This window comes from Passer montanus, unplaced genomic scaffold (assembly GCF_014805655.1).
Source record: "Passer montanus isolate IOZ18808 unplaced genomic scaffold, ASM1480565v1 scaffold53, whole genome shotgun sequence".
Lineage (NCBI taxonomy): Eukaryota > Metazoa > Chordata > Aves > Passeriformes > Passeridae > Passer > Passer montanus.
This window is the reverse complement of record NW_024370263.1, coordinates 8,584,398-8,598,792: the sequence shown is the minus strand read 5'-3', so window position 1 is coordinate 8,598,792 and position 14,395 is coordinate 8,584,398. Positions and strand designations below refer to the sequence as shown.

The 14,395-nt window shown below is 39.9% G+C and overlaps 1 protein-coding gene and 1 long non-coding RNA gene across 4 annotated transcripts in view; both read right to left on the bottom strand.

Moving 5' to 3' along the window:
- LOC120509597 (splicing factor SWAP) overlaps nt 1–6,755 on the bottom strand; it is a 33,353-nt gene extending 26,598 nt beyond the window's left edge. For all 3 annotated transcript variants that reach the window (XR_005629297.1, XM_039724423.1, XM_039724422.1), the window contains exons 1-4: nt 6,391–6,755; nt 3,777–3,946; nt 3,126–3,263; nt 1,655–1,740 (exon numbers count right to left, since the gene is read on the bottom strand). Coding sequence is in view for 2 of the 3 variants with exons in the window: in XM_039724423.1 (XP_039580357.1) it covers nt 1,655–1,740; nt 3,126–3,263; nt 3,777–3,946; nt 6,391–6,644 (648 nt within the window). In the remaining variant the exon portion in view is untranslated. The remainder of the gene's footprint in view (nt 1–1,654; nt 1,741–3,125; nt 3,264–3,776; nt 3,947–6,390) is intronic.
- Nucleotides 6,756–12,300: 5,545 nt separating this feature from the next.
- On the bottom strand, nt 12,301–14,373 carry LOC120509769. The gene is made up of 3 exons (XR_005629334.1): nt 14,285–14,373; nt 14,109–14,178; nt 12,301–12,682 (listed from the first exon to the last, which is right to left on the bottom strand). It is a non-coding gene; the product is annotated as an uncharacterized LOC120509769 (long non-coding RNA).
- Nucleotides 14,374–14,395: the final 22 nt, after the last annotated feature.

Genomic DNA, 14,395 nt, shown 5'->3' with positions numbered 1-14,395 from the left:
TAACAGCCCACTTCAAGAGCATCCACAGACTTCTTAAAGTGCCCGGGTGAAGAACAATCATCTTTGCCCATAATCAGTTTTAAACAGTGGAAGACCTTTGGCCTGCTTCTCACAGTTCTTTTATTCTAAGTTCCAGAATGACATTAGTGCTGCAATTGGAGCTGCCATACTCTGAACATTCCATAGTTCTGGATGGCGTTTTTTTTGCTGGCTGACCTGTCTTCATCAAATACTTCCACTTTGCACTGATCTGTATTACAGGAGATATAAAATATCTGTCTTTATTGAACTACACCTTGCAGACCGGGAGCACTCCCCCAGTCTAGCAAGCTGATTCTCAAATTTCTTAAATTTAAACAGAATAAGTATCTTCCATGGTAAAGCTGAATGACTAGAACAGAACAGCAACAACAAATCAAGGATTACAAAAAAATTCTCACAATTCCCAATCCAAGGTTAAGCATACACTGCTTTCAGAGCTGCTGTCTAGACATTTTCATGTTTACTGGGTTTATTTTTGTTTTAATCAAAACCAAATACACCTATATTTGCTTTCTGTTTATGTGAATACACTGGAGTCCAACAGCTGACTGAGAAATTCCTTCAGTAAGCCCCACGCTGTGCTATGCAACGCACATAGGAAATATAACCTAAATTTCAGAAAAAACTCAAGCCAGGCAGCTATCTAAACCAAGACTCTTTCACCAGCAGGTACATTTTGGAAACAGTATCAAAATGCAAAAAAAAGAAGCTTTTCTCTGAAAACTCAAGGTTCTTTAAATAAAGCTAATGAAGAATAGAAACAGTTACACAAATACTCTGCACTCACTATTACTTATTCTAATGGAGTGTTCTGAATCTTCACTGGCCAAGGTTACCAAGGTGAGAATACCAAGTTGAGCCCACAGCTAAATTAACACTTTCATGACCACAGTTATACAAGAAAGAAAATCACCTGATTTTCCAGCACTTTTTATGAAACTTGAAATACACTGGAAACCCTTACAGTTAGACCTGTACACAAGCAGGTGTCTGTTCAGCTCCCTTCAAGAACAATTCACAAGTCCAATTAAGTCTACAGAACACTTAGCAAATTCTAGCCACATCACATGAAGGAAGAAGCTTCTATGTACTAATGCTCTGAAGGTATTTCAGTCTTTGCTAGAAATAAATTACTGTTTTTCTCCTTGAATATGCTAGTTTTATATACAGCATTAATACTTGATCAGTTCCCATCCTGTTCAGACTGGGATCCAATTAAAGAGACTCTAGAAAAGAATTCTTGAACAGAAGCAGATGTTTGGTTTAATAGTCCTTATATGTTTGGAATGTTGAACCTTACATCTCAGCAAGTATCCATTCCAAGAACAACTGCCGCTTGTCTGCAGTAGCTAAACTAATATCACAAGTGATACCAAATGCACTTAGCATAAGCAATCATTTCAGTGTGGAAAAGAAGATTCAAGGGTGTTCATAGAATTCAAAGAGTTCAAGGCACAACATTTGAAATTAACTTACTATATCAGAATAATTTAAAATGCACCACAATAAAAGTTAATTGGAAAAAAAGGAAACCAAACCCAACCACCAAACAGAGCACCATCAACTGCTCAAAAGCTGACAGAAGTGTAGGCTGCATGACATGTACACATACCAGTTCCACATCAGAAGGTACATTCAGCCCTGGGGGGGCAACAAAAGGTTCCTCATTTTCCTCCGTACTTTCTGTTTGAACTGTTTCTGCAAGAAATGCCAGAACAGAGTATTTAGGAAAAAAAACCAAAGTACACAAATGTTTAAAAAATATAGAAATAAAGTATTTCTAAAATGATATGCAATCAAATGCAGCTATATAAACAGCATTTATACTGAAGACATTTAAATATGGTTAAAAAGAATCATTTGTATTACATTCCATTATTTGCTATAGCAGAAATGTTTCTCCGAAAATGTTCTGCTTTACAGACTTTTATAATAATTGAAGTCAAAAGTTTACTTTTTAAAGTAACTTATAGTATTATCTATTCCATTAGCCTTAAGAGAAATTGTATTCCCCTTTTCCCCTGACAGATTAGAACAAGTGCAGGAACACCTGACCACGGGAGCTGTGAAAACAGCAGAACAACCTCGTAAGGAATGAGATGTTGCAGTGATTATTGAGGACAAACCATGCAACAAAGGGAATTCACTTGTTTAGTTACTTTCTAGTGGGTTTGGTTTTGTAATAAACTCAAATAGTGTAACTCCACAAAGGTACAGAGAAATTTTAGCAGCAAAGAAAGAAGGAAAGAGCAGCAGACAAGAAGAATACACTGTTTCTTTTGGCAGCAGCTCCAGCTAGCAGTATTTGATTACAGGATCTTAAGCAAATGAATTAAGCCCCACAAAAGACAATCAATTCTGCTTCAGTACAAAAGTACACAATCTCTCTGACACAGCAAAAAACACCAAATAAACTTTAATACCTAAAATGATCTTGCACTGCAACACAACAACTTGGGGGAAAAAACCCACATTTCATACCACAATAACCCACCAAGATGTAGTTAGGTAATCCAATCGTTAATTAACAATTTTCACTATACTAAGACATAGTTCAACAACATTTGAAACCTTCCTTAAGAATGTATGATAAAAATATGAAGTTACTGCAACTATAGATGAGAATATGACAACTGAATTCTGTATTTTTGAGGTCATGGAGCAGGGCACACTAAGCTTAAAACAGACTCATTTATAGCAGTTAAGATGAAAAATCTGAACTTCAAAATATAGATTCTTATTAATTACTATTTTATGCTTACAATGATATTTTTCATCTTGACTGAGAAACACAGTGTTAGCAGACAGCCAATGTAAGGAATTACTATTTTTTTCTGATTAAGAATCTGCACAACAGCAGAATTAAATTCCTTGACTACTGCAGTATTGATTGTGCCATAGCAGGAAAACATTTTTAAGCTCATCAAGAACAAAGTCTGCAAAAACTCAGTAAAGGAGTTTGATGACATGCTCTCAGAATTCTTACTGCTCTTTAATAGCACATATGTTTTAAACCCTCAACTGCAAGACAGAAATGCTTTGGCCTTCCCTCTCAATTAACCCCTGTTATTTTAACCCCTTACCTCTTTGTCTTGAAGGCTGATGCTCCTCCTCTTCAGTGGGTTCTGAAGGGTCATAATAATCACTGCCATAACGGAATCCCACTGCATTATAGGTACCATCCTCTGCCAAAGCTTCACTGAGTCTTTTATATTCCTCCTCTTGAACAAAAATGCAATTGCTAACATTAGAACATATTCAGAAGGTAATTTATTAAAAAAGAAGTAATATTTCTTACTTTAGTTTTTAAAAAAGAAGTTTTGTCCTGATTTTAGCTTTCATTAAAAACTGAAAAAACACAGCATGTACACATGCTGACTATTTATTTCTTCTCGAAGAGACACAGGCTGTGGATTAAGACACTTTAATGTAATCATGCATATAAAAGCACAGAATTTCCTTTAAACAACACTAAAAATGAAGCAGAATGTGTTTATTCTGGGGGGTCTGAAATCCCAGTCTGCCTTCAGAATCTAGGCAACTTCTGTGTGGATCTACAGTTAAACTATCCTGAGGTCCTCTCATATACACAAAGACTGCTGCTTTTCAAATCCATTGGGTACTGTCAAGATAACATCAGAAAAAGAGAGTATAAAATTAGGAGTAAATTTAGTTTCATAATAATTTATTTAAACCTGCTTTCTTAAAAAAACATGTTATTCCTTGAGCAATACCTTGCCTTGCCTCCTCCTCAAGCAAGTCCGTATGCAAGGCTAAATACCTCTCTTCATCACAGAGGGCTTCTATTCTAGCCTCCTCTTCGGACAATTGATAATCTCTGTTCCAGGTGGAATACTCAGCATCATATTCAGAAAGGTCATGCAGGTGACCACGCCCATCATACCTGCAGGATGAAACAACTGGTCAATGCAAAGAACTTAGGGCTTGGGTTTATGCGACTACTTAAATACTTACCCAATAAAAATGAAAAAAAACCAAAACAACAACTTATATGTTAATGCATACTTCCTTTTAGAAGTTACAATTAATTTTGCTAATCATTTGTCACCAACTATCGAAAATTTGTTTAATAGTCTAAATTCCTCTCAAAGAAACTAATAAATTATTACAATTAAAGGCAAAGGTATCCTTTAATAGTTTAAGTGGGATCCACTTCCTTAACAGCTCTTACCGTACGTGCTTCAACCAACCAATCAATGCCACTTGCAAAATACGTTTTTCTGGAAAGTCAAATAGCTTACATTCACACAAACCCGAGTACATAAATACCTATCCGTAAGAACCAAACGGTCGAAATTTCCTCGCTTCTTTCTGCTAGTCCCGAACTCTCAGGAGAAATCTTCACCATAGAAACTTGCGTCCATTGGAGGTAAAATCATGGCTAGGCTCGGCCCCTAGCCATTTGGCTGAGGAAATAAGTTCTGGGTTATGTGATAGAGAGACACACATACATAGGAACAGTAACATAAACATGCAATTTAAGGAGGTTCACCGCAAAATCGGCAAAGATCAAAGATGTACAGTTCCTTTCTACTAAGAAACCACTTTATTTGCAGGAAAAGCACTGCATTGGGATAATGTTTATGCATCAGTAAGAGAAACTGATTGGAAAGTAAAGTGACAGTAAGCTCGACTCCGCTGAGGTGTCTTCCCACACACAACTCTTGACTTGTGGCAACTTGCTAGACCAAAAACAAAGAAAGTAAATATTCTTATAGCAGAAAGCAAATGAAACATAGGTCTGGTTAATCAAGCTCTGTCCACAGGCAAACTTGAACCCAAGTCTTCTCATAGCAATGTGCTTTTCTCAAAATGGTGAAAATGAAGACTTCCTGCTGCTGGAGATAAAAGGAATCTAAGCTTCCAATGGAGTTTATAAGATTAGCAATTTCAATCTATCTTAACTCACAAATCTATGTTATTTGGCATTACAGCACATGTGCACAGACATGCACATACTTAGTGTTTGCTCCCTACAATTTCCGTAACACCTGTGAATGGGGCTCTGCTGCAGAGCACCCCAAAACCAGCCTCTACCTCTGAATGAGATCAATCACAGGAATTATTTTAATTAGAAGTGTGCAACACAGCACTTCTATTATTGTGTCAGATATTAAACAAAACTACAAATATTTTTATGGCTGTTCTGTCCTGCCTTCATGTCTACTCCAATTTAACAAATTTATTTCAATGACAATGATCATTAATGGTGTAAGCACCAAAACAGTGCAAAGGCATTTCTTTTTTCTCCAGTCCTATGGAAGGCAATCAAAAGACCTTCCCCTACTGACATTTTTCCAAGAGAAATACAGCTTTTAAGTCAAAATAAGAAAATTCTGCCTAGCACCAAAGCAGTGATGAAACTGAGGGAACAAATATCTATAGTATGTTATGTGACCCTTTTCAAACCAAAATCCTCCCGTCTTTCGCACTGAGGTTTTCAGGGTCAGCGACAACTCCTAATTATTCTTTCAGTGCTCCACTCAAACATAACCAACCTGATCTCTCATCTTCACTTTGTCCAACAAAACACTCAGGTAACCCTTTCTAAACGAGTTTCTTTCCAAATCCCACCCTGCAGTGCTGAAACAACTCAAGAGATCAGAAGGAACATCAAAGCAGATTCTATTACTCTCTGTGGCCACAAACCTGGACCTATGGCAGAACAACCAAAAGAAGCCAGCCCTGACATAAAATTTCAAGAACAAGCACCCAAAATCAAAACCATTCTGTCTAATACAGTAAATCATAGCAGCGGGAAAAGTAAAGAGACGAAGAACTGATTTTGGGGTGTCCCATCAACAGCCTGCAGCCAGATTATGTAGGACAAACAGGAAATTCCCATTTCCTTTAAGGTGGATAAACACCTCTGCACTCCCAACACAGCCCCGTTCTCACCTACAGAACATACAATGTGCCTAATAAATACTCCCAGAAACAGGCACCCTTGGATTCCAAGTGAAAAAAGAGGGTGTTTGTGGTTTGCACTGAAAAGGAACAGATCATTCCCACTCTCCACCCTGCCTGGACAAGTGGAGCAGAAAGACCCAGCACACGCTGAGTGCCAGGAGGGAGCTCCCAGCGCTGCCAGAGCGGGGAACCCCAAGTTCCCGCGGACGGGGGGGGCCTGCAGCGTTCCCAGAGCGCCCTCGGAGCGCCGTGCCGGGAGGAGCTGCCTCCAGCCTCGTCACCAAGATCCCGCCGCGCCTGCCAGAGCGAGCCGCCTGCTCAACCCCCGCCCGCACTGCCCACAGCACAAGGGGGGGAACAGAAAGAGGCTATCACAGGAGAGCTCGCAGCACAGTCTGGGGGTTGTGTTACACCGACCTATCGATCATGATCTTGGGGTCTCCCATCCAAGGAATAAGGTGTCGCCCCTGCTCCTGGTACTGAGCCTTCTCATCATCCCGAAACAGCTTGCAGGCATAGCCGAACACCAGCAGCTCCACACGGCTACTCCCGCCTCCACCTCCACCTCCTCCGGGGGGGCCGGGCACCGCTCCCCCGCCTGACAACAACATTAGGGGCGGCGGGCCTGCTTCTTCTGCAGTCCGTCGAGACCCTCCGAGCCCTCCGTACATCACCGGGGAGCGCAGCGAGGCGGAGGCAGCTCGCAGGAGCACCGACTGTCCGAGCAGCGAGTCCCCACACGGCCAGGCCCGCGCTAAAGCCCCCGGCCGTGGAGCACCACAGCCGCCATCACCCGAAACAAAATGGCGATGCTTCCGGTTCCGCTGGAGGCACAGGGGCAGGCGCGGGCCGCCTTTTGGCGGCCGCAGATTCGAGCCGAGCTCCGGCAGCCCGAGTGTTGGATCCGAGGATAACGTGACTGCGCGGCACCGGCGGGGACACCGCGCGTTCGGTGACAACGGTGGAGGCCCGGCGGGGCGGTGGAGCCGCGGGCACAGCCGTGACGAAAGCGCGGCGCGGCGGAGGACGGGGCGGTGCCGCCGGGCGCTCTGAGGGCCGCCCGAGGCGGGCGGGCGCCGGGCTCGGCGGGCTTAAAAACAGCCCCGAAACGCGTGCCCGCCCTCCCAGTGTCCACTGTGAAAAACGACAATCACTTGTTTTTGAAATTTTAAAAGCTTAATAGTAATAAAATGGTTATGAAAATAGTAATATAATTAGAATAATAAAATTTGAACCTTTGAGATTAGGACAATATGAGACAATAAAAACAAAGAGATACGGACGTCCGGGTACCTTTTTCTGGGCAACACAAGCCCGAAAAAGGACACCCATTAACAGAGGATTAACCCTTAAAAACAATCGCCTGATGCGTATTCATACATCTCATGCATGATGCATAAATTCCATTCAAACACAGGATTCTGTCTGGTCACTGTCAACTTCTTCCTCTTAATCCTCATGCCGTCTTCCAGTCAGAGCGAGATGGGAAGCAGTTTTCTGCTGATAAGGGAGCAATAAATTCCCTTTCTCTGAAAGATTTAGGTGTCCTGTGGCTCCTGTCTTGGTGCGAGTCCTTTTTTAAACAAATATCTTGAATAGCATAGTTTCTATTTTAACATTATGTTATAACCTAAAACTATATTTAATACACTACTTAAGAAAATTAATATAGCATAACTTTCTAGCATAATACAATATTCATTTTAATACTTGCGAAAAGCCAATCATAAAATACACATTTTTCACACTTTTCAAGAAGTATGAAGAAACGTGTTATTTTATATATTTTATAATAAAATTCTGTAAGGAAGCACATGGTGTTTTGTGATTCACGGTGGGAATTATTCCACATCCTTTGTTTCTGAGTGCCCATAAATGCTGGTAGACCTGGTGGAATGTGTGAAAAACTCTTGGCATCATTGTATAGAAAGGGCTAAAATATGTAAAATAGCGAGGGAAGAAATGCAGGAGCACTGGATAGTTTGTATCAGCATTTGGAAATACATCCTACCGTGTGAACTTATCAGAGGATACCAAGTGTACAGGTGGGAACACACTTGATCATTTTATGGAGCAATTTGATACCATCTGGAAAACACCTGGAGTCAAAAAAAAAAAAAAAAAACTAGGAGAAAAACATAGAAAAAGCACCCATCCCTTCCTTTATTTGCCCAGCATGAATAAAAAATTAAACATTTTCCCCTTTTTTTAACTCTACACCAACTCTGGGAAGAAAATGTGGTGCTGATGATAGCACATGGTGTGCTTTTTTACCACATTTAGCAATACAACCAGTTTTAATATATACAAGTTAGAAAAAACCACACTGAGCTTACTATAGATTGTAAAATCTTTATATGATAGGATGTTAGGACCATGTTATTTCATTCAGACCCTTGATTAGTCCCAGCTGTTCTGACTGTGTTGCAGAGAGGGAAGGTGTAATGAGGAAAATTTACAAAATTAATCTCTATCCACTCACTATATTTAGTTTCATTTTGCTATAGGCAGGGAAATTAGCTATTGTTAGCTATTTGGGTAGGTCCCATACAAACATGTGTCCCTGTAATTAATTGATTTTTTTTCCATTAAATGTAAATTTAAGGACAGAATCAATTGTGTTTTCAAACAAATTAACATTTGTATAGTGAATGTTTTCATGATTATGCTTCAATGTATACATTTATAGACTCAAATTTCAGCTTATAATTTTTAAAACACCAGATAAAATTCCCAACTAGGAAGAAGTAGCTTATTAGCCTGACATGGCCTTTTTTGATTTTGGATGAATAGAACTGGATTTCATCCTTAACATGTTATTTCATTAATTAAATGCTTCTTCATGTTTGAGCAATAAAAAAGCCTTTGCTAAAAATGCAGAAACCTCTCTCCTGACAATGTAATGTAAAAAGCTTCTGTTGTTAGAAGCAGTTCCTTTTAAAAGTAATATGTGAAAATTATTCTTCCTTGTCTCTCTGAAAGCCTCCTTTTTACTGTCAGCTGGCAATGGGAGTAGTGGCCATTATGCACAAACCCACAATACAGAGCTTTTGGACAGAGGTGGCAGGAGTGGCCAGTACCCTTGGGTGCTGGGCAGCCCTACAGATGGATCTCAACAGGTCAGAGCCATGGGCAGGGAGGAACAGTCTGGAATTCTACAAAGGCAGATGCACGGTCCTTCCTCTGGGGAGGAACTACCCCAGGCACCAGCTCGGGCTGTGGATGACCTGCTGGAGAGCATCTCTGCAGAGAAGGACCTGAGGGTGCTGGTCCCTTCCAGCGGGATCTGTTCTGTGATAAGGGGGTTCCCATCTACCACACTGCAGCTGATGCTTACAGCTTGGGACCTGAGCTCACGCAAATGCTAGTGTTCAGCACTTACCATGTTGCTGAAAGTGGCCCTGTCTGTCCAGTTGTCTACAGTAATCTACCCCCTTCTCTCCATGGGAATCTGTAGGACAAAATATCTCTCTTCAAAATACTTTTAACGTTCTCTTACTCACCCTGGGTATTTGTCACTGAAAAAGAGTGAAATAATCAGTAGTTATTTTGCAGCCACTCTGTCTCTGCATAGCTTTAAAGATAAAAAATTGAAGGTTTCCCTAAAATTTCCAGCAGTGTCTGCCAGAGGGGATTACAATCACAAAAATACTTGCTGCAGGGTTGCTGTGAATGCTGCTAGGCATCAGTTGGAAAGTTGTTGTTTGAGGGAATTAAAGCAAAACAAAAAACATATTTGCCTAATCCCAGTTTGGATCAGGAGTATAATTTGGAAATGAGAGCAGCCAGGATTGCAAGTGTAATATGAAATGGGCTCCGCTTCTTGATTTTTAGTGTATGTGCTTATTAAAAATATTGAAAGAGGTTTCAATTGCAATGAAGTAGTGTTTTCATGGGAAAGGATGCATTGTGTCCTAAACAGTATTTTTGTAAGGATCAGCAGATGGAAACTGAAGCAAGACATATGCCTGTTCAGAAAGATTGAAGATACGTAACAACTGCTGCAATAGATCTATATTTTGATGTCCTGAAATGCCTTTGAGCTAAGCTTGAGTATCTTTTTAGGATATTAACTTTGGCAAAGTACGTGTTAGGCTTTAGTCAAATGTAAATAATTACACCAAGTCAAAGAGTGATACTTACCCATTAAGCCATTTGATTTGACCTTCTGTGTAGCTGGCTCCAGGAGCGTGTCTGCCTCCAAGAGGGCCGGAGAGGTGTCAGGCACCTGCACAATTCTGAATGGAAAGCAGGTTTCGTATTAGATTTGAGTAAAGCGTGAGTGGAAGAAGTGATGGGCCCCAAGACAATATTGTGTGTTCGGAAGTAGCTAATCAATGAACATTTTGGGGAGGCTGAGCAATGTATATTTTGCACGCCATGCAGAAATAATGTGAGCACAGCTACCAGACTAATAACCTGCTGTGAAAACATCTTGAAGGTGATAGGAACATTGCAGCTGCACATGTATCAACTAATTCAGTCTCCAAAACAGGATGCTTCCCCATCAGCCATTAATGGTGAAGAGGAATCGTACTGTTCCTGAGACTCCTTTTCCCTTTACGAGTTGCAGTAATTGAATGGCAGGCATTCAGAAGACACAGAAGAAATTTGTACAGGTTTATGTGCCATCCAGAGCATTTGTTCAATTGTTGACTTCTGCTGGTGTTGTGTTCAGGCTGACTCAGAGTATATAGATCGCTCACCTTTGAAACAGGGCCTAACCTCTGCTGCCTCCTCACAACCTTTGATTTGACTTTCATGTCCATGGATGCAAACACATCAAATATATCACTGAGCACCATTCACTGATTTATTGGGCTGCATTCTCAAAGTTGTACTCAAGAAGCCAACAGCGTAAAAGAAATAAAGGCTCTTAAAGTGTCCACTGCAGCAATCCAAATGCTTCCATACTCACACAGAGCAGATAAGGTGCTATGCCAACACCCATGGTTTCATTTTTATAAAAATGTATTTTTGTGCTCTGAGCTACTCTTGATTATCTTCAGTGGTGATAGCACAGGGAAAGAATGGCACATTTCCTATGAATTGGCACATGGTGCTGGCTTTCTGTTGAGAGAAATATTGTTTATTAGAGGAACAGTTGGCCATACTTACTGGCAACTTTTCTCATCTATTTAAGTGATACATAGAAGCAGCCTTACTGCATGGACACATGCATCTGTGGTTGTGTGCTGTTTTGTTCTTCCTGTAGGAGAAATGTATCATTTGAGTCGCTTAAGAACATGTTGTGGCCATCTACAAACCCCAAATTTCCCAATAGTTGAAGCATATAATTTCTTTTAAGGTTTGTTTCATTTATACTGCACAACTTGTGGAAATTAGGCTCTTGTAAAAATGTACTGATGACTCAAGGGGGACTTTTATTGTCTTCCTTGGTCAGATGATTATGTTGAGTAATGCATGAAGTGTGTAGTAAAACCAGAAAGGAGCTACAGATTTTAAGCCCTAGTCTAGTCTTTTGAGCGCAAGCACAAATTTTTAAGCTACTTAAAGCTAGTTGTCCCTCTTTGAAGTCCACATAAAGGTTTTTTCCTAGGAAGATTTTGAGCTACGTTGATTACTACTAAGTTTAAGAATATGTCAAACACTGAATTTGCTGAAGAAAGAGCACAGAAATTAATGTAATTAATGTAACTGTGAGCTGAAGCTGAGTGATAAAACTTGGCTTCTGTTCAAGGTTAAATTATACAAAAATACAAAAAATATTTTGTGATCATTTTGTCTTGATCCTTTTTTTGCAGTGAAAAGCTAATGTCACATGAAAAGGGGAGATTTCTTGACACCTAGTATTTAATTTTGTGTCTGCACTGATGTATCAAATTATCTGTTTTCTGCACTGCCTCAGCTAAAACAAGAACACAAAACCAGCTCTTGACTGCAGCAAGTGTAGTGTCATAAGAAAAAAAAAACCACAGAAATTTGCATCAAACAAGAATAACATTTTGCTTAAATGAGATAAAAAATAAGAAGGAAGCTTATTATTCTTCCACCAAGCAGCTGCTGGGATTGTTAATTGGAGAAAGAAATGAAAAGCTGTCAGTTCATTTTGACACTTTGTTTCTAATGCACCAGTGGAGAAGCAGACACACCAGAGCTTGTGAGAGATTTTTCATTTGAACTTCACAAAGCAGGGAGTTCTCCACTGAGGTAATGCTGCTTCTCATAACAGGTGTGAACCATCCAAATTTACTGAGAACCTGCTTATTTCCTTTTTTAATTATCTAGTTTTGGGATAAAAAAAAAACAAATCTAAAAGCTAATCTACTCACTCTAGGCTCCTTCATTCTTGCCACACACGTGTGGCATTACTGTGAGCTGACTTAAAATGAAGCACGCATCAGCGACTTGTAGCACTGTTTACAAGGCTCTTCTGATGAGCAAAGTAATAACCTCTGTAGCCACAATTGCAAGCACAGATACCCACTTCCATTAGTCTGTACTGCTAAGGAGCTCCGTAGATGCTGGCATGGTCAATAGAAGATAGCCTGACCTGTGACTCAATCACTGGACCGGAGATCAAAAGCTGGTGATGTCACCCACTTGTGCCATCACTGCTGCTGGTCACTGTGCCTTGCTGCAGGTCTGCCAGTCACGCAGCAGCTTGTGGAGGTGTCCATGCTGAACGAGACTGGCTCCACAGAATCTCTGCCTTTGCAGGGTTTCAGCAAAGCCTCAAATGCTTGAGCTGTGGGAAACAGAATTAACTGAGGTAGTTAGCGTGAGTCTGCATCAGCCACACATAACTCCTTTGAAACAGGAGCTTGAGAGTCTTTGATGGCTGGTGGAATCTTTTCAGAGGAAAAAGCTACTATTGGACATTGAAATGCTTACTATCTATGGATTTTTTCTTTAAAATTATGCTTTATTTGTGCCTCTTGTACAATCTTCCAGCCAGATGAATTATGATCATGTCAAAGTCTCAATCATAAGCATTATAGAAATAGAGCACTAGCAGAAATTTGCATAATTGCTTTATGCAGTGGATCAGGAAAAGATTTCATTATTTGAAGTACCAGTTGAGGTACAGAATTTTATGCTATCTTAGAGAAAAGCTTTTGCAATAGGTATAATCTCTTTCTGTGTATACATTATAAATTCATATAACACTGACATTTATTATGCATGAATTTTCTGAAAATATGCTGATTATAGCAGTATGTCTGGCTGAAACTAAGCATTGTTCTATGCCTGTGGGTTACATATTAAACGACTTTAATTAGAGAAGATGGATTAATCTGGAAACTCATGCAGATTTACATGACAACATGGGTGACAGTGTTTACATGGTGTGTGGTGCTGCTGTGACCCTCTCCCTCAATTCTTGTGTCTCTCTCTCTCTCTCTGTTGCTACTTTTACACCTCCAGCCTGATTATTGTGTTTGCAATTCTACAGCAGGAGCAGAAGACAGTGATAATTCATGCCAGCATTTTGGAGTAGTTTGAAGCTGAGTTGTATATAGTAAGAACAAAATCCTGATTTCATTAAAGTTGATGGCAAAATTCTCATTGAAAAAAGTGGGACCTGAATTGCATTTCCAAGTAGGAAATGAGTTGTCCTAAGGGGGCATATTATAAGCACCTCTGGATAACTCAAATGGCATAGGATTGCAAATAAAATACCTCTTTAATATCTCACAAAAATTATTCTAAATAGTATCAGTTGATAACCTCTCTTTCAGAAGCATATTGGTTGTTTTGTGACTCGTACTATATATTAGGTTAAATAACCTTGATGTGATAACAATCCAATCACAATCCCTTCCAAATAAATAGCTTGAAAATACAAAGTGTATTTAATTGCATTAAGGATAACCACATGGAAAAAAAATTGTCATCCCTTGTAATGAAGCTGTCAGTGATGTCATATAGAGGGTGAATACTGCAAATCAGTGTAAGTTGTTCCTGTCAGCATTCAGGAAACAAGAATGTTAAAATCTTGCAGTAAAATCTCAAGATATGGACAGAAATTAATTGAATTTTTAAACTATTAATTTTGCTGTCTTATAGAAACTCAGTTTAGCTAGATTTGTACCTAGCCTATTACTAACTGCAGAAGAGAGAGCTACTGAACAGGCACACACTGTCACAGACTAACACAAATAGGAACAAACCTGAAATTCATTAAGGCACTTGAACATCACAGTTCCCCACTTCTTTGCTGCAGCATTTGTAACTGAATTCCTGTGAACAAAATATACAGATGAGTTCCAGTTGTTGCTGTATTAATGCCAAGAGGAGAGATAGGGATATGTCATCACTCTCTACACTGACACCTACGCAAACTTACAAACAGATAGAACAGACTTGGAAAAAGCACTGCCTTCATCACTGCTAGGAGGTTATTCTGTCACAGGCTCTGTGCTCTGTACCAGCCTGTTTTCTTCCTGAGGATTTGCAA